At 35.4% G+C, this 25,208-nt stretch overlaps 1 protein-coding gene across 1 annotated transcript; it reads left to right on the top strand.

Annotated features, from left to right (window-relative positions):
- The first annotated feature begins 5,837 nt into the window (after positions 1-5,837).
- On the top strand, positions 5,838-8,107 carry LOC132177763 (3-ketoacyl-CoA synthase 20-like). The gene is made up of 3 exons (XM_059590210.2): positions 5,838-5,867; positions 5,954-6,701; positions 7,149-8,107. The coding sequence occupies exons 1-3, from the start codon at positions 5,860-5,862 to the stop codon at positions 7,935-7,937; spliced, it is 1,545 nt and encodes a 514-aa protein (XP_059446193.2). The 5' UTR covers positions 5,838-5,859; the 3' UTR covers positions 7,938-8,107.
- Positions 8,108-25,208: the final 17,101 nt, after the last annotated feature.

Raw genomic sequence — 25,208 nt, 5'->3', positions numbered from 1 at the left:
AAAATGAAGAAGATAGAAGCGTGCAGAGAGAGAGAGAGAGAGAGAGAGAGAAAATTAAAAAAAAAATTGTAGGTTGTGCACACTACGGTGTGTTGGAACTTGGGGGAGGAAAAAGAATAGGAAAAAAAAAAATTAGAAGAATGAAGAATAGAAGCGTGCAGAGAGAGAAAAAAAAAAGAAATTAAAAAAAAAGGGAGAGAAGAAGAATGAAGAAGATATATATATATATAAGCGTGCAGAGAGAGAAAAAAACAAGAAATTAAAAAAAAAAATTGTAAGGTGTGCACACGGTGTAAGTGTTGGAACTTGGGGTAAGAAAAAGAAATGGAAAACAACTTTCTAACGTGCTAGTATTTTAACATGTCAGAAATTTCTGACGCTCTAAAGTAGCATGTCAGGAATTAAAAAAATTCAAAAAAAAATGAAGAAGAAAGAAGAGTGCAGAGAGAGAAAAAAATCCTTCCTAATAAAAAATAAAAATTAGATGAAATATATATAATTTAAATAAACCTGGAAAAAAAAATAATTTGTTGACGTGCCACTTTTGGCACGTCAATAATTACTAGTGTGGCAAAATTTTTTTATTGTTTGCCACGTCAGAAACCATCATGTTTTTTGTAGTGGAAGTTTATTTATTTATTTTTTGCTTAACCCACCGATTTAGATCTTTTTTCCTTAACACACCGATTTTTTTATTTTTTAAATGGATAGCTGGTTCTTTCGTGGCCGGAGGTTGGGGAAGAAGGCTTGTGGCAGGAGATGGGGGTTGGGTTCGAATGGGTTTGGGGATTCAGTCGTGGTATGAACGATGGAAGACGAGGTTTTATTTCTTTCAAATATTTTCCCAGTATTTTAATCTAGTACATATGAAAAAAAAAAAAATTATTACGTGGCAAGGTGTAAATCCAGTCATATATATTTGATGATTTGGCAATTAGGAAACATGTCGAATTGTTGTTGGTCCCCATGTCAATGACGTGGCTTTCCGTTAAGTCAACTAACGGCAGATGGATGGAAGGATCATCTGGGTCTTTAGGCAAACCAAACAGACCTCTTGTGATAAAAATCAAACCCTAAAGGATAAAAAAAATAAAGATGTTGAACCCCAGGGGTGAATAAGGTATTTAACTCTAAAAGTATTATGAAATTTACTTTTCATAATTGTAAGAAGAAAACTTGAATTTTGCTTAATCAAAACATTAATATAAAATTAGAAAGAATCTCTAAATATTATTGGTGTAATACTTATTAGATTTCAACACAAATAAAACTCAAAATTATGAACATTCGAAAAAATACTTTGGTTGTAGAAAAAAGTATGCGCGAGATGTTTTGCTATAGTTTAATTTCAAAATTTAAACATATTTCTATTGAACTTTTCATTATAAGTTTTTTTTTTAAAATATCACGCCCTTTTAAATAAAAAGACATACTAAAGGTTATAAGCCAATAGAGATATGCTATAATCTAATAAAAACTCTAGATTTTGCCCATAAAAGTCCATGTGGCAAGATGTCACATTATCTTCTTTTTGTTTTGTCTTTTTCCCTCCACCAAAAATATGATGTGGTAGAGGCAATATTAGGGTTTTCTCACTTTCTCTCTAGCGCCGCAGCCTCAGGTAAGCCCCCTCCCCCATGGTGAGGGGAGGAGGGATGGCCGTTTTCTGCCTCCCTCCTCCCCCTCGCCTACCATTGCACCGGGTGCCAGTAATTTACTTGATGTCCCTGGCCCGGGTTGGCTCCTCCCTACCCTTTCTCTGCCGCCCCTTCCTCTTTGTTCCACTTTTGTCCTTGGCGGGACTCTGTGGTTGTTTCTGCTCCTTTCCTTTCTGATTTTTTGCTGTGTTTTTTGTGTGATGTTCTTGTAGCCTTGCTTGTGTGTCATTCGGTGTGGGTGCAGATTTAAGGGGGTTTATTTCAAACTCCCCCCAGTTTTTGTTTTGTGTTCGCTGCCGATCTCCTCCTCCCGCTCTGCCATCAACCGTCCGCTGCTGGGTCTTTCCTCGTGCCCCTCCAGTGATGAGCTTCAACGTCCCTTGCTGCGATGGTTCTCCGGCCAGCTGGCGATCTGTTTCGCCACCCTCCGTCCACTGTTTTGGGCTTTTTCTGCGTCCCCACCGCGTCAAGCTTCCATCTTTCTCTTCTGGTGTTGGTTTCCGGCGAGTGCACAATCGGCATCCAAGCTGCATGTGCCTATTCCCGTTTGTTTGATTTTCCTTGTATTGTCTTTGTTCATGTTTTTTCCCTGTATGCATTTCATTCATGATATTTGCTTGTAATAAGGCCCTACCTCTTTGGTTCGCCCACGTTTTATTTCGGTTTTCTTGCTTCTGTTTTGTAATAAGGCTTGGCCACTCGATCTGCCTGCTTGGATGTGAATTGAACTTTGGTCAAGATCTTTTAGGTCGTGGATGTGAATTTTAGTCCAAACCTTCGAGTTGTGGACGTGAACTTCATCCTAACTTTTGGGTCGAGGAGAAATTTGCGCTACCTATGTATTGGATTGCGTCTATCTTATACAGATCTGTTATTTCAACTGAAAACTAGTCATAGGTTAGCGGATGTTTTAGGTGATGTTGTATCCTTATAGCTTCGGCTATAATTTACATTTTCAGGGCTTTATGCTCATGCGATGTAAGAGCTTTACGCTCGTGATTATTATCAATGAAATTGGAATGTATTTCTTTTTTTTTTAAAAAAAAAAAAATGATGTGGTAGCTTGTCACTTGGATTTTTATGGGTAAAATATGGAGTTTTTATTAGATTCTAACATTTCTCTACACCAATATATTACTCAACATAATGATACACAATCATATACAGAATATTGCATAAATGTATAAGTCACATAAAATTTTACTATCATAAAGCATTTAACTTTAATTAGTTTAATCCATATAAATTAAAACATGTTAAAATCTTTGTTCCCATATGTATAGTTTAAAATGAAAAATATAAATAAAGAAAAATAGCGAAAAGAAAGCTTGGATTGTGATTATCAAAGCATTAATAGAAAGTTAGTAAGAATCATTAATATTATTAGTGTTATACCTATTATATTTCATACAAATTATAAAACCGGTTGAGTCGAAGTGGAGAAGGAGACGAAGTCATCGGTCGTGCAGGGATTGATTTCCTACTTCCAGCTGAATGATGGCCACACAACCGTCAACCCTGTTTGAAGTGTTTTGAGCCTTAAAAAAAGTACATAGCAAAATAATAAAAAATCTTTCAGTCAGCAATGCAATCAAATAATCATCCCACATTATATTCAATCTTAATTATCTCTTAGGTGTTTCAAAGTTCCCTTTTTGTATAATAATCAAATAAAATTTTGCCTTCTTTTGCTTTCAAAAGCATAAAAAGTACTTTAAAAAAAAATTGAAAATCCGGGTAAATCATACAAATAAACAAAAAATCTCATAGGCGAATAAGTCTCGGGCAAATATCAACTAAGAAGCATGCTATATCGAACAATTAATGATTTTATAAACTAATGGACACTAAGTAAAAATAAGCCCCAAGATGACCATTGTGATTTTACACTTTGGTTTGAACATCGAATATATAATTGCTTGTAAGATGCTATATATTTATATATTATTTTTGCTAATGAAAGAAAAAAAATACTTAATCATTATGTTGAATAAAAATCCGACAATCTATACAATTAATAATTAATATACAATTATATTTTTTTTAAAAAAATAATGCAATAAATTTTTTGATTAATAATCTTTATGCCTCTTAAAAAATCGGTTTTTTATTTTTTTTATTAAACGACTGAACCCATGCAACTTAAGTTTTTTGGAACCGGTTTTTTATTATTTTTGATTAATAATGCAATGAAATTTTTTTCTATTTTGTTTCTACATCCTATCATTTAGTTCACCTAATTCAACTATAACATATAATATTATGTTATATACATATTAAAGTGATGAAACATAATAATACATAATAATTTGATTTGTATTATTTGTTTCCTTATTTTATTTTATTTTGATATTAATAATACTTAATTTATTGAATAATTTATATATAGAAAACTCTTCAAATATAATTAAACGGCATTAACTACGCTAATTTAATGACCGGTTTTATAAGTAAAAATCGGTTCACAAATTATGCCTTAAAAAACTGGTTTAGCAATAAAATAAAAAGGGTTCATGCCACATGTCGCAATGTTAAGGCACTTCTGAAAGTGATTCGGCTTTTATATTCTGGAAGTTACTCTTATATCTCTCTAAGAATTAGGTGGCTTTTAAAATCACATTTGATCAAAATTCAATAATGATCAATCACATGCCCAATGGTGATTTTAAAAGTCACATCATTCCTGAAGTGACACCAAATGGACACAAGTGGGACTCCACATATTAATCATATATTAATCAAGATCCAAGAAAGCGTAGTTAGGGAAACTGGCCTTCTACACCAGTATCGTGTACAAACCAACTCCAACTCCAAACAAAACTTTAAATGCATATTGACGAATTTGTGCTATCAATTCTCTTACTTCATAGCCTTGTTTAGTAGAGTGGGCTAGATTGCACCTGGGAACATCCAGTGATCACCAATTGTCTATTTCTATGCAAATTAATTAAAGAATTTTAATCAAGGTGGGATCTCGTATCACCAAACCCTTAATTAGCATAGGATTTGGATTCACTGAAATTTTTAGGGGAATTTCAATTTTGGAATTTTAGTTTTAGGCCGTCAATTTTCATTAAAGGGTCACTGTCTTGCCACTTGTCCCACTACTTATAAAATAATAAAATAATAAAATAATATTTAAATTTTAAAAAGAAAATAAATAAAATAATATAAAAAAATAACATGGGGTGGCCGAGCCACCCCCTTGGCCCTTGGGGTTGGATTGGCCACCCCAAATTAAAAAAGAAATTGGGTTTGCCCATTGGGGTGGCTTCGGTCACCCCCTCCTGACCCTTGGGGGTGGCCGATCCACCCCCAAGGGCCATGAGGGGGTGGCTGGTCACCCCCAACCGGCCCTTGAGCCACCCCCATGGAAAAAAAGCCACCCCATATTATTTTCTTTTATATTTTCTTTTTAAAATTTAAATATTATTTTATTATTTTATTAGTAGTGGGACACGAGGCAAGACAATGACCCTTGAATAGAAATGAACGGCCTAGATTTGAAATTTCAAAAACTGGAATTCTCTAAGGAATTTCAGTAGATCCTAGTAGGGGCGGAACAAGAATTTTTTTTTTTTTTTTATGGATAATTAAATAATTATTTTCAATCAAAATCCCTCTTAGAACAGTTATCGAGATTTAATCAAGATCCCTCATAGGATGGGTATCGAGAAAAATTAATTTTTAAAGGTCTATTTCATAAAAATATATACAGAGTTGTTTTAAAATTTTTGGAGGCTGAAGTTATAAGCTAGTTTCACCCCCACCATTTTTATTTACAAGCATAAAAAAGCTTGCAGTTAGACAAGATATAGGTTGGTAAACTTGACAATATGGCCATATGTATGTGTGTGTATATATATATAACACCTACTAATGTATTAATTTTCGATATAAGCAATGATTAGGGTGTTGAACTAGGAAACTAGACACTGCCAAATTATGATCACATTGAAGAGAAAATCCCAAACTAGCTAGGCCAGTTAGTTGAAAACTATACGGCTAATTATTAAGAGGAAAGATTGTTAATTACATGAGCTTTACGTCTAGGCAAAATAATCTCAATTAGTCAATGTATGCATCTCATAATTAATGATTCTCCCTCTCTCTCTATCCCTTTAAATATTGTTCTTCGCAAGCCGTGCATGTAGTACTCTCACAAACTACAAGTCCTTTTGCAACTTTTGGTTCCTGGAACATGACGTCGTATGCTATTAGTTTGCCTTTTTTCTTTCTTTCTTTTTTTGCAGGGTTTTTTCCAGTACATTTCTGACTTGGGTTTTGCTTTTCAGATTCAAATCTTCAATAATGGCAGATGAGAGGAAGCAAAATCCGGTTCCCAAGTTTCTGTCACCTGTTAAACTCGAATATGTGAAGCTTGGGTACCACTACTTAATCTCCAACGCCATGTACCTCTTGCTTGTGCCGCTTCTTGGCATAGCTTCAGCTCATATTTCAACATTCACCCTCCAAGATTTCGTCCAGCTACGGCAAACCCTAGAGTTTGATCTTGTTTCGGTGACTCTATGCTCAAGCCTGTTGGTTTTCCTGGGCACCCTTTATTTCACGAGCCGTCCAAGAAAAGTTTACTTGGTAGACTTTGCGTGTTACAAGCCTGAAAAGGAGAGAATGTGCTCTAAGGAGAGTTTCATTGAAATATTTCGTAAAAGTGGGATTTTCTCAGAGGAAAACTTAGCCTTTAAAAAGAAGATTTTGGAAAGGTCCGGGTTGGGCCAGCAGACCTACTTGCCGAATTCCCTCACGGGAGTCCCAATGAATCCGACCATGGCCGAGGCCAGGAAGGAGATTGAGGCTGTGATGTTCGGAGCCATTGATGAGCTGTTGGAAAAGACCCGAGTGAAGACTAAAGATATAGGGATTCTTGTGGTGAACTGTGGCGCTTTCAGTCCAACCCCGTCCCTCTCCGCCATGATTGTGAATCACTACAAGCTCAGGGCGAACATTTTAACCTACAATCTTGCTGGTATGGGTTGCAGTGCTGGGATTATTTCTGTAGACCTTGCTAAAAGGTTACTACAGGTTGGCCACAATAATATTTCCTTTTTCTTTGTTAATTAATTAATTAATTGCCATTAATTAGCTGTTTTCTGTTAAAGTAATTATTAAGTAATTAAATTTACTTCTTCTAAAAGCATAACCAGTTTTCCTATAAGCTTAAACTTATAGTAAGAGGTAAATTTAATCACTTAAACATTACTTTAACACTCCTCCTCTAACACGTGAAATATTTAATTTAAATGCATGTGGGGGAATTGACGGAGTCAATGTTCGATCCGAGAACCTTTGGCTCTAATACTATATTAAATCATCAGTTGTCCTAAAAGCTTAAATGATGATTTATAGATCATGCATGGTATTAGAGCCAAAAAGGTACTGAGATTGCTAGTTAAAATAGCAAATTGAAAAAGCTAATTTGTTGAAAATCAGTAATGAATTTTGGATGGATCCAATTTATTAATTTATTAGGTGCAACCCAACTCCTATGCCTTAGTAGCCAGCACGGAGAACATGACTCTCAACTGTTACTTCGGAAACGATCGGTCAATGCTAGTCTCAAACTGCCTCTTCCGCATGGGTGGGGCAGCGGTCCTCCTATCAAACCAATCCTCCGATCGCCGTCGCTCAAAGTATCAACTCATGCGCACCGTGCGTACCCACAAGGGTGCCGATGATAAGTCCTACAACTGCGTCTTACAAAGAGAGGATGACAATGGAAAAATTGGTGTCTCCCTCTCAAAGGACTTGGTGAGAGTCGCTGGAGAAGCCCTCAAAACCAACATCACCACGCTGGGGCCATTAGTCCTTCCCATGTCGGAAAAAGTTGTATTTTTGGCATCTTTGGTGGGAAGGAAATTCCTTAAGATGAAGATAAAAGCCTATGTTCCAGATTTTAAGCTAGCTTTCGAGCACTTCTGCATTCATGCAGGAGGGAGAGCAGTGCTAGATGAGCTACAGAAGAGCCTTGAGCTCACTGATCGGCAAATGGAGCCCTCAAGGATGACTCTTTATAGGTTTGGAAATACTTCTAGCAGCTCTTTGTGGTATGAAATGGCTTACTCGGAGGCCAAAGGGAGGGTCAAGAAGGGTGATCGGACGTGGCAGATTGCTTTCGGTTCGGGATTCAAGTGTAACAGTGCTGTGTGGCGAGCACTAAAGACCATCGATCCAACTAAGGAGAAGAATCCTTGGACGGATGAGATTCACGAGTTTCCAGTTCATGTGCCGAAAGTGGTATCCATCAATAATGTTTCTTGAAAATTTCTTGGTGACATATATCCGTTGCTTCTTGAGAGATTCGTTCTTATGATCTCTAGCCTAGAGGTAATGGCCATGGGGAATTTATGTCTAAAAGTTTCCAAGTTTTTATGCTTACCTTAATAATGTAACATCCCCAAAAACAATTAATTGGTATAATTATATATAAGCTGAATTCAATTACTACCTCAAACACTAACTTATTCGAGTAATAATATAGCAAAAAGCGGAATAAAAATGATATGAGCCGAATCTAAACATTTCAACAACTATTATCATCAATATAAACATAGAGCTTCCAAAGAGATCATCTAACTATAAAATTAACGTCTTCTAATTAATCTAAGTAAATCTGACCAGAAAGCAATGCTTGGGATCACTTTTTCATCCGGATGAAAAAGGTTTTCTTTGCCTTCACAATGAGTGGAAGTGGGTACCTACCTCCCCACAAAAATGCAAAGGAAAAACTTTTGCATCCGAATGAAAGTCCGGATATATATATAAATAAGTGGTCTCAAGCATTACTCCCATGTCGATCACCATCTCACACTATTGTAAATAATTCATCCCTTCCTCTCTCAAAGTTATTATCTATGCTATACTTGAGCTTCTATGTAATATTTTCATTAAATTTTTAAAAACATTTTATGCTATGCTTAAAACTATAAGTAAATTTTTACTTAGGTAGTAAAAAAGTTTGTTTAAGCCATGAAAATGTGACTATGTTGCTTTAGTAGATAACTTAGTCCATATAGTGTTAAATCTTTTTATACCCATGAAAACAGATGTCAAGAAATTTCGTAAAAACATGCGTCATAGTTATAGCCACCCATGTAACATATGCATCATTTTCTTAAACCACTTTTCCTCTATCATAGATGACCATGGGTTTTGTAAATAACCAAGTGAATGAATATATGAACATCCCATGCTTTAATGAAAACTTGTAAAGTCATTTAGCGGCCAAAATGCATGATTTTGTAAGATGATAGCTTTATAACCTAAAAGTTATTCAAGTTTATGTTTACAAGATATGTTTCTCTTTTTGTAGAAAATATTTGTCCTTTAAAAATCAGAACTTCAAAATACATAAACTGACGACTAAGTACATCTTATTAGGCTTATATAGAGCCTAAATTCGAAACCCTAAAAATAATAAAATAAATGAAATAAATACACTTTGCAGTAAAAATAATATAAAACGACAACTTTCTCCTAGTAAATGTTGGAATTATGAAATTTTCATGAAATAAAAAATTGTAGCCCTCTGCGAAAGCTTTCCAACGCCACCAAGTACTTTGTCTCAATCCAATTTGAGAATCAAAAGATATGATTTTTTAAGTAAAATGAATTTGACCAAAACTGGTTTGCATCATTAATTTTCACCGGGTCTGAGAGAATTCGTCCTCAAATTCTGATGGTTCTTGCCTCAATCCTTCGGATGCCCAATTAATCTCTTCATCTTTTTGTCTTCAAAAGCAAAACAACGTAACATCGCACAAGAAATAATACTTCTCTAATCACCACAAAATTGCGATTATCAACTTGAAAACTTTTCGCACTAGATTCAAAGAACTTTGACTTCACATGACAGTCACACATCTTCTCTCGTTCATGCGCCATGAATATCTCCCAAAATGGATCAATGATCTCTTCCCTTTTAAATATAAAATTGTTTTCAGCATGAAAATCATTAAAAACCTTAGCATCAAGGGAATTTGATAAAATATTTTCTACCCCAAAGAAATCAACATCGTTAATATCCAAATCAAAGACTTCACTTTTAGGGATTTCATCAAGCACATGATGTATAAAACTCTCATCAACAAAATTTTCAATATTATCTAAGAGATTTACCATTTCCAACGATTCCTCTTATTGGAGATAGATGTCGTAGATTAGTGGAGATACCCAATCTACTATAGATTCTACCTCATTATCATAGGACAAAGAACTTCTCACAAGATCTTCATCACTGATATCACTATCATAGGTTGGTGGAGAGTTCCAATCTACGAATCTTTGTGAAGGATCTTTAACATCTTCATGAATAACTCTATGTTTGAACTCCTCATCAATGAATTCATATTCTTGGAACTCTTCATCAACAAATTCATCTTGCTCCTCCATATAAGATGGATTTGAGTATCGCGAATAACGGTCAACTTGGCCTGTCGTAGACTCCACACGTCTAACAATACCTTCCTTTGCTGAGATCGCGCCCCACTAAAGGCAACCACATCATCCGCATCCACAAAACGAGGAGTTTGTTGATAGCGATGACCGTTAGCAACTTTTGTGGAGGCAAGTTGGTCAGATAAGGCTCTGATTTGCTCCATCAGCCTATATCGCGCAACAAATTGCTCTTTCTCGCACTACAAACGAACTGTTAGTAATCCACAACACCAAGACTTGCATATTTGTTTTTTCCGCCGCGTCTTCTTCGCACCATGGTAGGAAAGTTGCTGGGCTCTGATACCAATAGAAACTAAGAATTGAAAATTGAAGGGAGTTCAATTTGAACTATCAATTAAATTTAAGTCTTTCAGACTTATTTTTCAGTTTGCTGATTTGGGGCAATTAGGGTTCCTACTACTATCATACGCTAGCTGTTAAAACAATTTTATATCTCCCTGGCGCCAGTAAGGCAGCTTGGTTGTCACAAAATATTGTGATTGGAGAAGAGTGAGAAATACCCATGTCGCACAACAAATATTTTAACCATTGAAGCTCACATGTTAAAGTAGCCATGGCTCGATATTCGGCTTCAACAGAAGACCAAGAAACTGTAGCTTGAGATTGGAACCAAAAAAAATGCAATCGCCTATAGTTGATTGCCAAGTAACAGGACACCCTACCCAATCTGAATCACAATAACCATGCAAATGAATAGTATAAGATGATTAAAAAAAAAAAAAAAATCCCTTACCAATAGAACCCTTCAAATATTGAACCACACGGTGCACAACATCCATATATGCCACTTCAGTAAGATCGCCTTGTAAAAGGACATTATTAACGTGAAGTTGATGAAGGGCCATCGCTTGATGGATGCAATAGAAAGCAAGTTTCGAACTATTACCAATTTTACAATAGGTGCAGAAGTCTCATGGTAATCCAATCCTTCAATCTGAGTAAAAACCTTTTTTTACCAAACGGGTTTTATAACACTCAATTGTTCCATTTGAACGGTACTTAATCTTGTACACTGTTGTGCAAAAACACGATCACAATTACGGTTAAATAAGGTGAGAACAATTACACACAAAATAACACCAAGATTTAAGTGGTTTCCTCAATGTGAGGTACGTCCACTGGCGGAAGCAATCATAAAGAACATCACTATGAAAGATGGAGAACAAAAATATAGTACAGAGAAAATCACTCAGACCCAAAACCCCGGCCAATACACCTAAATCACACTATTACACAATATAGATTTTTCTCAAAGGAGAAAACAAAAGACATGAATACAAACTCTTCTTCTTTTGCTGAGATACGATGGCAATTGGTCTCTTCTATTTTTCTCCTTCCACAATAACACCTTTTCTTTTTCTCTCTTATTTTGGCTCCTCCAAAATCAAGAAGAAAACAACTAGCATCCTCTTCTACCACATACAACAACCCACCTTGTACTAGCCTTGTATGCACCTTGTTACTAGCTTTGTGCGGCTCTGTATTGGTCTAATTCTCAAAGTCTAAATATAAGGCTCCTTATATAAGAGTGATAGGCAGTGGAATAACAATACAAGTCCGATTAGGACTTTGAACGTGATAAGCATGGGGCCCACTACTAATGGATGGGTGAAAGTGTTACGAGAATGGAGTTTATGCAGAACAATTATTAATATTATGATATATTAAAATATATGATATGGTAGAATATTATATTGTGTTTATTTTTATTTGATATTGTCTTTATTTATTTCAATGTAAGAGTCTTGATGACTCAGCCCTAGAAAATATTGTAATAGTTTGTCTATTTAAAGGCCATTATGTTATGAATAAAGGAAACAGAAAATTAATCCAAACTTTATGTTTGAAAAGGGTTTAGGTTCCCTTCAACGAATCTAAAGGGTCTAGGTTCTCTTAAAACCTAACAATCTATCCTACTACGTATATGTCAAAGCATTCACGTAACATTGGTATTAAAGCAGCCAAGTTGATTGTTTTCTATAGCAATCAACGATCCACGGAGGATTCATGTCTTGATCGACTTGAAAAACAATTTGCTAGTCTCATAACTAATGTTCGAAGGCTTGATAAAGAAATTAGAAGAGCAGATGGAAAGGATGGAGAAAAAAATCGACAGCTTTCTCTTAAAGAAGGGGTTTGATGTACACAAAAAATGAAGTCGTCGTTCAGCCATTCTTCCATGTTGAAGCCCCAATTTCACAAATGTTATGTGAATGCTTTTACATACACATAATAGGATAGATTGTTAGGTTTTGAGGGAACCTAGATCCTTTAGATTCGTTGAAGAGAACCTAAAACCTTTTCAAACATAAAGTTTGGATTAATTTTCTGCTTCCTTTATTCATAACATAATGGCCTTTAAATAGGCAAACTATTACAATATTTTCTAGGGCTGAGTCATCAGCTCTTATTGGAACATAAATTAGGATTGAGTCATCAAGACTCTTACATGGAAATAAACAAAGACAATATCAACTAAAAATAAACACAATATAAATATTCTAACGTATCATATATTTTAATATATCATAATATTAATAATTTTCTGCATAAACTCCATTCTCGTAACAGAAAGTCACACGGTCAAAATACATCCATTTTCATCATATGGCTTTCTTGCTGGGTGGAAGAGAAGTGAGGCTCCAAGTATCTTTTTTAAAAGAGATCCATTTTTTTTTTTCATAGCTTCTTGCCATCATGGTGACTTCATTGCTTGAGAGAAGGTTCTAGGCTCATATGTTGAACAAATAGTATAAAGAAACCCTTTGTGTGCAAGTGAAAAATTAGAAAGAGAAATATATTGATGGAGCAAGTAAGGTGTACCTTTCAACTTAAAGTCAGATGGAGAAGGTAGAATGTAACATCCCCAGCCCGTTAAGGCTGAGTTTGCCACTTTTCTTCTTTTACAACAAACATTTTTGCAAAGATCTATAAGGTCTATTAGAGTACTTGATTTTAAAAGATACGATCAATGTATAAAACATTTTTCAAGAGATTTTATTACAAGCGAAATTAGGAAACATTAAACTTTAGTTGCGGAATATCATATTATTACAATAACAGATATGGAAAGACTTTGAAAGTTAATAATTATTCCCGCCCCCATTCTGGCCTCCTATTCCAGCGTCCTTTCTACCTGAAAACAAGAAATAAAACTGAATGAGCCCAAAGGGGCTCAGCAAGAAAAATCCACAACCATAAATAGTTTTACTCTTTGCTCTCAGTTTTGAAAATCGTTTTCACAAATAAGTATACATCCAGCCATAATAATACATGTATGTACGGTTGCATCTCCCGTAGCATACGTACTATTACATCTAGTGATAGATCATCGTTATAAATCATCTTTATAAATTATCATCATAATACATCATTATAAATCATCATTGTAAATCATCATAGTATATCATCGTTGTAAATTGTTCTAGTATATCATCATAGTATATCATCGTTGAAATTATATTATCATTTTCTCATATTAGGGCCCATGTACACTATTACCTCTGTGTACGAGGGTTGCAGGTCCTTGTGACCATGGCACTGAACTGTGGCCTCAGCCATGCCCGATCGTCAATTAACTCTTTTCTTGGTGCACTCAACGGTCATGTTGATGGAATACCACCTTCTGGCATAGCCTCTTTCAGTGGTTTCGCCTCCATCCGAGTATCGGTACCGAACTCCTCTCATCCTTACTTATCTTGGGGCCAAAAATACTCTCCTCCATACATGTGCCCTCATTTCATAAACATTTAACTCATTTCTTGTACTTTTCTTTGTACTTCTTTTGATGCATCTTAAGGCAACATGTAGGAGGGTTTATCATCATTCTTCTTTCTCATCATCATTTCTCAACTTTCTTTTCTTAAAATGAAACTTTTCCAAATATAAACTTGTTGTACTTAGAAAGCGTTTAAAGAAATAGAAACTTTCTAAATAATTCTTTTAGAAATCCTTCATGCATGCAACATATCTCCATGACAGGTAAATAAAATAATCGTTTATAGTTTGATACAAGAATGAATAAATAGCATGATATGAAGTAATTTTAGAAGGGATAGTGAATTTACTTACTTCTAGGCTGAAGCTAAAAAGTGGTCTGAAGGATCTAGTTGCTCCAATCTGATTAATCACCACTAGTATATTTTTTTGAAACTAATTTCTCAAGTCTGTTCTCTCTCTTGTTCTTTCTTTCTTGCAACGCTTTGTCTCGCCCTTTCTCTCTCTGTTTCGAGTAAACACTTTTAGAAAGAGGAAAGACCGAGTGAAAAACGGAAGAAGGAAGAATATATAGAAGAGAAGGGAGAGGAGTGGTGAAATTTGTGAAGGGAAAGAGCTCTATTTATAGAAAAAACCCAAATACTATTCTACCTTCCATTTTACTATTCCATCTACCAACACTATTATATCTACACTTATCCATCTACAATTCTACCATCATTTTACTATTTCATCTACCAACACTATTATACCTACCTTTACCCATCTGCAATTCTATCCTCCTTCTACCAATACTATTATACCTACATTGACTATTTTACCTTCCCTTACTATTCTACCTACCAATACAATTATTCTTACAATTTACTATCCTATTATTTCACCAATTACCATTCTCTAATTACCACTCTCTGTAATACCATAAATTTCAAAGAATTAAAATCATAGGCTAAAATGAATATCAAAATAAGATCATCATCAAAATAATCTATTAAATAACTTTGAAAATTCTGGGGCGCTACATAGATGGTCATGAGTAGCAATGGAGCACTAATAATCATCCGAGTAAGAAGGTGGTTGCCGAATGCGACTAGGCAGATTACATTGCGGATTAGTAGGAAAAGTGATGGGATTTTGTTCCACACTAGGTGTTTCTATATCCAATTGTTCAATAGGAGAAGTGAGTGCATCATTTTTAGCAATAGAAAAATCAAAACTGGGATCGTCACTCAAAGGTAAATGAATGACATGAGAAGATGAGGTTGTCAATTTAGATAAATCACGTAATGGAAAAATTCCTGCATGAAATATGACATCTCAAGAAGTAAAAATGGCTTTAGTGGCTATATCAAAAAATTTGTAACCTTTTTGAGCAAATGGGTAGCCAATAATGCCAAGTTTACCTCATTGATCAAATTTATGTTTAATGCTATGATCGATTGTGAGCAAAACATAAACTTCGAAAAACATGCAAATGAGAAAAATACAATTTTGAGTGGGAATAGAATTTCATATGGAGACTTTCTAGAAGAAAGAGGAGATGGCATTTTATTGAACAAATATGTGGTAGTGAGAGCGCACTCACCCCAAAATTGTAAAGCCTAAGTGTGCTTGACAACAAAAGGCTTGAGCAACCTCAAGAAGGTGTACTCGATGCTTACATTCAACGACACCATTTTGTTGCGGAGTCTCAACACAACTTCGTTGATGAATTATGCCACGTTTTGAAAAAAAAGAAAGAAGGTAAACTTCACTTACACCCCCTCGCCCCCAATCTTTCGCATTTTTTGCAAACAATCCCCCCCCCCCCCCCTATTGTACAAAAACTCTCACTTTCATGTATCAAATTTTTAGTTTCATTCACTTTGCCCATTACGTTAGGATTTTTTGGGAAATCCTAACGGAAGGGGTAGCACGTGCCGCGCATGTGGGGAAAACTTATTGAAAGCCCCGCTTTACCCCCGAAACTTTATTGAAGCCCCTTCTTTCCTTCTCTGCCTCTTCACCATTTAATCATCTGCTTCTTCTTTCTTTCGTTCATACCCACATACTGAAAGCCCCGCTTTTCTTTTTCTTCTTCTTCGGGCAGCCCCTATTTTCTTGTTCTTCTTCTTCGGGCTGACCATTTCATGATTCTGCTTCGTTATACCCATTTGATACTCACTATGAATCAAGCTGACAGTGAAGTCAGTGAACTCATCGATGCAGGAACAGGAACCAACAATCCAATGTGCAAATGTGGGAGGAGATCACGCATCTTAACAACATTCACGCTACCGAATTTCGGTAAAAGGTTTTATACATGTGAAAATTATGTGGTAAGATTTTTTTTGGCATTTTTTTCTCACAACCCAGCTCTTAAGCTTATTTTTTTCTCGCAAATGTGGGCTATTTTATTTGCTTTGGGTATTTTGATTTGGTTGAGGATGGTACGGTTTTTAGCTGAGTGTTTGCTGAAATTTGTTTGCTTAGTTGGGTGTTTGCTGAAATTTGTTTGCTTAACTGGGTATTTTAGCCAAGTACTTTGGTTCGATATAGGTAATAGTCATGATAGCAGAGTATGGTGGTTTTGTTCGATGTTTTTGGTTAAATGGTCATGATAACTAAGTATGGTTTAGGGTTTAGTTTGTTCATGAAATTAGTTGTGATATATTTTGAATGATTTTGAAACTCTATGAAGGATTTTGGATGAAGCATTTTTGGTTGAAGCCAGATACACTATTTTGTCTAGAAATACTATTGGTGGCTTATGGTATCATAATAGTTGTGTGAGATCTAATTTATGTTGATCTGATTGTGTAGAATTCAGACAATAGTGGATGTGACTTTTTCAAATGGGTTGATCTGGATATTTGTCAACATGGTAAGCAAGTGGTTTAAAAACTATTTGAGTGGCACGAGAATTTGAAATTTTGAAATGCAAGATTAAAGTTACTGAATATAAGGCCAAAATGGAGGTTACATCTATTAATTTTGAAATGCAATTACAAATGCAGAAGAATAAATTTCTTGCAAAGGAGATGAAGTACTAGTTTGCCTTAGCATGTTCATTTATTCTCCTTGATGTATTAATGTTTTATCCCGTGTCTAATAGATATTCCTCAAGGTTGATGTTTCCCTGAGCATGTAATGAAATGTTTAATGAAAACTATTGCAATGCATCTTGAGTGAAATGTGTAATGAAAACCTTATGGTGCAATGTATTTTGTGATGTGGTGTTGCCCACTATTTTTGTGTAAGACAAATAATTTACCTAGTATTTTTTGTGTGTAAAACAAGTAATTTACCCACTGTTTTTGTGTAAGAAGAGTAATTGACCTACTATATTGTGTAAGACTTGTAACTTACATACATTAATATCAATCGAAATAGTCATAATGCTCAATTACCATGGCACACTTTATAGTAATTTACCTACTATTGTGGTGAACAAAAACATTACCATTGACATTTACCATCATCCACAATTACCATCCAAAAAGCCACCACATTGGCAAACACCCTGAACACAAAATATTACAATTACATAGGCCTGTCCTCGTGTCACAAAATAATTACAAAACATGGGCCTGTCTTCATGTCACAAAATAATTACATATCATTCATTATCTCACAAAACACTTCAACTCACAAACATTCAAAAACATTACCATTGGCATTTACCATCATCCACAACTACCATTAAAAAAGCCACCACATTGGCTAATATTGTGAACACAAGATACTAGAATTACATATGCATGTCTTCATGTCGCAAAATAATAACAGCACATACATGGGCATGTCGTCATGTCACAAAATAATTACAAAACATGGGCATGTCTTCATGTCACAAAATAATTACATAACATTCATTAACTCACAAAACACTCCAACTCACAATCATTCATGGTTGCCATATTTTCTACTTCCCTTTCCCTTTTCCCTTGTCCGTTTTTGCATTTTGTTTACTTCCAGGTGGAATTGTGTCACTTGCTGCCACTTGGGATTTGGGTATGTCAAAATCTGGGGGAGACACCCTAAAGGTAAAACCACCTGCTCGTGGAAGTCCCCAAGCACATAATGGTCCACCTCCTGAAATTTTTGGTGGTCCAGCAGGCTCACCTGTGATTTCGATCCTGTGATTTCGATCACTAGCTTGCCCTTGCGGTTAGGGTCCCTAACATTGCGAGCATTTACCCTCAAACCACCAGCAGCTCTTGATCTTATGGCTAACCCTAACAATTTCTTCCTGGTTCTAACTGTAGGACCTGCCTGCAAATTTTAGATAAAACCATATATCAGATAATCAATTCAAAATCAACACATACAATAAATAACAAGGCCTTAGATCAATTCAAAAGTAGCACATACAATAAGTAACAAGGCCTTACATTGGATTCAAAATCTCCACATACAATAAATAACAAGGCCTTACATTGAATTGGCTATTACGAAGTTTAGTTGGGGAACGTCGTTGGGATGTGGGAAGTTCAGTTGGAGCAGTTGGTTGTGCACTTGGTTGGGGAGTAGTAGGAACAACCTACATATTTTTGAAAAAATCATGACACATTTTGTTATTCTTATCAATTTAAAATCAGCACCTACAATAACCAAACAGGACTTACATCGAATTGACAAGTAGGAATTTCAGTTGGGGCAGTTGGTTGTACACTTGGTTGGGGTGCAGAAGGTTGTGCAATCTGGCTCACATTGCCTAATTCGGTTGTTTCATGTCCAGTACCAATTGGTTGCTTGACCTCCTCTCTGCCTTTTTGTTCCATTACTGGTTGATTTACCTCCCATTTTTTCTTTTTCTTCCACTAGCTGATGCAACATTGGATGAGTCATCCAACTGCAAAATAACATAATAAATGATGACCAATGAATGACAAAAATTAACAAATAACAAAAGTAACACAATTTCACAAAAACCATAACATGAGAGTATGCAATTCAAAATTGCCAAATCAGTATTCCAATCAATTCCTGTAGTGGATCGTAGTACTCTCGTACTAGTTTTTGTTTCCCCCCTTTTGATGGCGTTTGGATTTTTGGGCTCCTCAACCCCTCTCACTCTTACCTTCCTAGGTCTCCCAAGAGCTATCCTTGTCTTTGGTGATTCGATAATCGGTTAATTGCTCCTAGACCATTGCTCTTCAATGGGCAAGGGATAGATGGTGGGTTCATATGTCCTCAGGTACTTCTCTTTGCAATAGTAGTCACTAATATGGCATGACTGCATGGTATCCCAGTGACATCCCATTTTCTACACCCACATGTTCTGCCCTCCACACTGACTGCAAATCGTTTGCCTTTACATTCGACTTCAAAAATGCCATCACCGGCATATGTGCACCAACAATGGCTAGCACCATCCTCTTCCTTCTCCAACTTCACCATTATTTTTGGCCCAAAACTACCCTCAATTGCAGCAATCAACTCCCTTTTCCTATTCCAGCGTTACAACCAAACAAAGGAATATGAATAGATAATATATTCCACACTCTTCTATTCCTAGTAGTAGCTAATCTTTTTCCAATGGACTAGACATTTCGCGAACCAAACGAGACCTTATTTTATTTTAATTAGTTTATGTTTGTCTTTTAATTTCAAAACCAAATTCAAAATAAAAAATCTTTTGGAACTATATTAGGATTTAATTAGTTTAGATTTAAATTGCTCTTTTTAAAAAATACAATTTTCTGTGGGTTCGATCTCGCACTTACAATCCATTAAACTACAATCGATTCGTGCACTTGCGAGTTAAATAAATTTGCACAACAACACCCATGCCTAACTCGTTGCTTAGGAAAATCTATAGCTTAAGGAGTATACACCCATGCCCTTAAGTTGACAAACATTAGATAGACATAACATGATCAAAACATTAGCATATTGATATATTAACTAAATATAATTAGTAGTAGATATCAAAGCCTTACCTTTTTATTATCATCAAATCAAATCAATCTTTGTTTTGTTTTACTTTTGGAATTTAATTTTAGACAAAATTTAGCAATCCTCGTGGGAATGACCCCGTACTTACACATTATACTACTATGTTGACCTCGTGCACTTGCAGGTAAAACATCCAATTATTTGCCTATTAATTTAAGTAGGTAATTATGAATAACAAGTTTTTGGCGCCGTTGCCAGGGATTGCGGCGAATTTTGTTTAGAATTAATTTCCTTTAGTTGTGTTATTTTAATATTCAATATTCAATTTTGGTTTAATTTTTTTTTGTTTTAAATTTTTTTGTTTTTCTATTTTTTTTCCGAAGTTCCTGTTTTGCCTCTGGAGGTGCGCTCGAGCGCCCAACCAGGGCGATTGAGTGCACAGTACGAACGAGCGCACCTTACGGTGCGATCGATCGTACATCCAGAGAGCAGCACAATTACTGCACTAACTATAGATCTGATTTTCTTCTTTTGTTTTCATGCAGGGTTATTCGAGTCTACATATTAGTAAGTTTTTATTTTAATTTTGTTTTTATTTCCCTTTTAATTTTAACTTCTTTTAGTTATTTTATTCTATTTTCACACATGTGGGGAGGCGTTTCGACACCCTATGGACCATGTTCATTATGCCATGACCCTTATCACCATGTTAGAGAATGTCCTTCAATCAGACAAATTTCTAACAAAATTTTTGGGCATAAGAACACATCATTCTCTAGACAGGGGAACGGCCGCTAATTTGATTCCTGTAACCCAACATGGAGCCAACAATCCAATCTCTCATGGCAAGCTCACGCTCTCGGAATTCATGCTCAACAATCTCATGGACTGCAACATCACTCAGATCAGTAATTCTATGATCATGCATATTCCTCTCAATTAGTTCCACAACAACAATGTCAAGCTGAACCACCTTCTCTTATAGATATGGTAAATACATTGATTAAGACTACACAACAAGCATCTAAGGAGATGAAGACCTACTTCAAACCGAAAGGCAATAGTCTCAAAGAAGAAGAAGCATATCAAGAGGAGCCATCTTCCACCTACTAGCCTCCACAATACCAAGAAGAGGAGCCATCTTCTACCTACAGGCCCCCACAATACCAAGAAGAGGAGCCATCTCCCATATATGATCATTTGAATTCTTCTCCACATCAACAATATCAAGAAGAACCACCTCCTCCAAAAAGGTCTACCTTAGAAGAAGCAGTTGTTGCTTTAGAAAAATAGTATGCTGACTTTGCAAAAGATGTGGTGACTCATCTTAACCGCATGGAGGAAAGAGAGCAATCATTTGAATGGATGGAGGCCCACCTCAAGCAAAAATCAGATACACTTAAAGAAGAAGAAGAAGAAGAAGAAGAGTGTCAAAGTCAGTTGGTGGCCAATCCAAATGAGCATTACATGGAGAAAGAATGCCCCAACTATCATGAGCAAGCTGTCACACTGAAGAGTGAAGAGGTGGTTGAAAATCCAGTGGAAGAGGGAAAGGAGGAGCGAACTGAAGTTCCACAGGAACCACATCAGGAAAAAGAAGAGAGCACTAAGATTTTTTCAACATTGGCTCTAATTCCTGAAACACCAAGAGGCCAAGAGAGAAGGCTGTTAGAGCTACCACATGAGCAAATTGTGGACATCAAGATAGAGAAGCTCCCTGAGTTTTCTTCTTACTTTATTCCAGTTCATGATTCCCCAACGGATGAGAAATTGTTTGAGAAAACTCAAAGTGGTCCTCCCCGATCTATAGACATTGGGAATCACCTTACAGCAGAAAAGATTTATTCCCTTTGGTGCAAGAGAAGGAAAGATTGGTGCTTCAAGTTTAAAGTACCAAAGCCTGGCTGAAGACGTTACACTTAGCGCTCATGGGAGGCACCCCATAGTTTATCTTTTTATTTTGTTTTGTTTAGTATGTTTTAAGTTAATCTTTTTAGTTATCTTTAGTTTTGTTTCTTTTTACTTGTTTTTGTGTTTTCTTATTTTGAAGAGACAAGTGTGCTTCACTTCAAGTTTGGGGGTGTGCTATGAGCCATGCTTTCCAAGACGATGTTGTCCATCTCCCGGGTACATTCTTTCCTTAATTTAGACACATTGGGGACAATGTGTCATTTAAGTTTGGGGGTATGGGAACACGTGTTGTTTACACACACTCTGTCCCAATTTCATGTTATTTGTTTTGTGTGTTTCTTTGTTTATTTGAAAAAAAATAAATAAATAAAAAAAGTTTATGCATGTTCATGTTTACCCTAAAATTTTAAGTTAATCTGAAAGAATTATAGCTTGAATTCATCAGTGAGATTAAAATTTTGAACACATGATCTGATGAGTATATCTGTAGTTTGGTTACTTGTTTAGAACAGTTCAAAAATCACATGTTTGATCTGATCACACAAGCACATTAGCACATAATTTGTGAGGTATGACATGAGGTCTGATATGTGTGTTTCTGTATCTTGGATGAAATTGGATGACTTATTAGATGGACACTTTGGCATATATATGATGAAAAAAAAATAAATAAATGATCATTGATAAGCTTTTCACTGAGTAACTGGACCTCTTGCTTTAAAGCATTGAGTGTTCACGTCAAAATGTGAAAATTTTTTATTTGATTAATGTCAAGGTTAGTTTGGTTTTGTAGCCTTTTACTTGAGTTAGTAGGTCCTTAGGAGTGTCTCTACACCTAATGCCCTAAAACCATCTACATGGGTCAATTCGAAAGCTTAAGAGAACCAAGCATTGCACAACCTAACGAGAAAAAAAAAAAAATGCCTTGGTTGTTCATTCTAATAGGAATTTCAGTGAATTTTGAGATATGGAGACAGTACATATTGGAAAGATTTGGAAGTCTCATAATTTTGTGCTAAGTTAACTTCACACTGTTTTCAAACTTGTGATGTTTTAGCATGTCCTTTGTAATTAATTGAACTTTGAAGTTCCAATTCATTGTGAAGATGGAGTTCATCTTTCTAAGCTTGTTAATGAATGAAAATCATGATCTTGAAGTGATGATTGAAGTTTTGGAATAACATGAACTGTTCATCATGTTTGTGGGTAACATTTCTGGAAAACCCTCACGAAACTTCACTCGTCCTCTAGGAAATTCCTAGGGGTTTAAAAGGCTAGTTGCATACGCTAAATGCAATTACACATCTCACGAAAGATGGATTTCTCTTTTTGTTTTCTGTTTTTTTTTTTTTTTTTCTTTTTTTAAGTTTTGTATTGCTAAGGGACTAGCAATATGTAAGTTTGGGGGTGTGTTATGTGCTAAAATATTCATATTTTTAACCCTTAACTTACATGTTTTAATCCTTTAGTTTTACTTAATTTATGCTATTTTAGTTCATTTATGTGTTTTCCATGCTTTTGAAGGCTTTTGGAAGAAAATAAAGTAAATCTGGAAGATTTGGGCTCAAAAAGAGAATTTTGGAAAAGTTAGAGTTTTTGGTAGTGTGATCGATCGCATACGGGTTGCGATCAATCGCACCTCTGCGCCGAAGAATTCTAGAAGATGAGGACAGACTCCCTTTCCTTCCATATTAGGGTTTTCCAAGTCCCACTTGTAATATGAGTAAAACCCTACGAATTTCCTAGGTTTACTAGTGTAACAAGGAGTTCTAAAGCCCAATAAATAGACCTCTAAACCTTGAGAATTGATAAGTGCTAAAATATTCATATTTTCAGCCCCTAGCTTGCATGTTTTAATCCTTTGGTTTTGGTTAATTAGGCAATTTTACTTCCTTTTTGTACTTTCTTTGCTTTTGTAGGCTTTTGGAAGAAAATGAAGTAAATCTGGAAGATTTGGGCTCAAAGAGAGAATTTTGGAAAAATTGGAGTTTCTGGAGTGTGATCGATCGCACCTATGCGCTGGCGAATTCTAGAAGCTACGGACAGACTCCCTTTCGTTCCATATTAGGGTTTTCCAACTCCAACTTGTAATAGGATTAAAACCCTACGAATTTTTTGGGTTTACTTGTTTAACAAGGACTTCTAAAGCCTATAAATAGACCTCTTAGCCTCTAGGAATAGGTGTGGAGAAAAGAGGTACAAGCTCTAGAAAGGAACTGAAGGCTACATCAAGAGGAGTTTAGGTTTTTCTTCTCTTCCACCCTTTTATTTTTGTTATGTAGTTTATATTTTTATTAGGGCTAGATTGAAGCCCTAATAATGTCTTTTTATGATTGCAATATTGGCGCCTTTGCTACAATTATATTTTGGTGTTTTTAACTTGATTAATACCTGTTATCTTGTATTCCTCATATGTGTCTGCCTGGCCAACATATGCATGTGGTATGGACAAGTTAGTTAAATCAATTTGGATAATCGAGTCCTGAGTTTAATAAGAGTAACAAAAGATATCCACACCGAATTCTTGGGTTAATCAACATGGGGAACCGGGAGTAGACACCCATGCCCTAGGCCTCGTGTGTTTGTCGATTTCTACAGATTTATGCTTTCTTAAAGAACAACTTAGTAGACACCCATACTAAATCATTTAAGAAAGAAAAGAATTAGAGTAGACACCCATGCCTAATTCATTGCTTAGGAAAATCAATAACTTAAGGAGTAGACACACATGCCCTTAGGTTGGCAAACATTAATTATACCGATATAATTGGCGCATTGGCATATTGTTATCTTAATTAGTTTGATTAGTGGTCGATATCAAAAACCCTAATCCTTTTTAGTTTTGTTTATCTCTTATTTTATTTCTTCATTTTAACTCAATCGTGACAATTGAGTTTATCTCTTAATTAAATAGGAAATTACTTCAAAACATAATTTACCAATCCTCGTGGGAATGATCTCGTATTTGCCTACTATACTATTGTTTTGATCTTGTGCACTTGGGAGTTAAAACGTACTAAATATTATCTGTTAATTTAGGTAGTATTTGGCACAACAAGTTTTTGGCGCCGTTGCCGTGGATTGTGTTCAATTTTGTTTATAATTATTTTCCTTGAGTTATGTTCTTTTAATTTTGTTTATATCAAAAAAAAAAATCAAAAATATTTTCCTGTTTCTTTTTACTTCCTTGTTTCTGTCTTGTTTCAGCTTGCGGAATCTGCATTCTGTGACTGCGATCGAACGTAGGCCGGGTGCGATTGAGCACAGTGCGATCGAGCGCACAAACCTGCGATCGAGCGTAGTTCCAGGGAGCAATTTTGCCTTTATTTTATTTTATTTTATTTTTATATTTCTATTTTTTGTTTTTTTTGTTTCATGTCTATTATTTTAATTTTTATTTCTGTTTTATCCAATATATATATATATATATATATATATATATATATATATATATTAATTTTTCCATTTACTTATCTGTTTCTATTCTATTTTCAGTTTTGTTTTAATTTTGCTTCTTTTATTTTCTTTCTTTTTGTTTGTTTATAATTCTTTTATTTTATTTTATTT

Source organism: Corylus avellana, chromosome 4 (genome assembly GCF_965113065.1).
Source record: "Corylus avellana chromosome 4, dhCorAvel1.hap1.2, whole genome shotgun sequence".
In the NCBI taxonomy this organism is placed as follows: Eukaryota; Viridiplantae; Streptophyta; class Magnoliopsida; order Fagales; family Betulaceae; genus Corylus; species Corylus avellana.
The sequence above is the reverse complement of the archived record's forward strand: the minus strand, read 5'-3'. Positions and strand labels throughout refer to the sequence as shown.

Bases quoted from the DNA above. Each gene is read 5' to 3' on its own strand.
- LOC132177763 (XM_059590210.2), top strand. The intron at 6,702-7,148 runs GTTGGCCACAAT...TTAATTTATTAG, and splicing joins TTGCTAAAAGGTTACTACAG to GTGCAACCCAACTCCTATGC.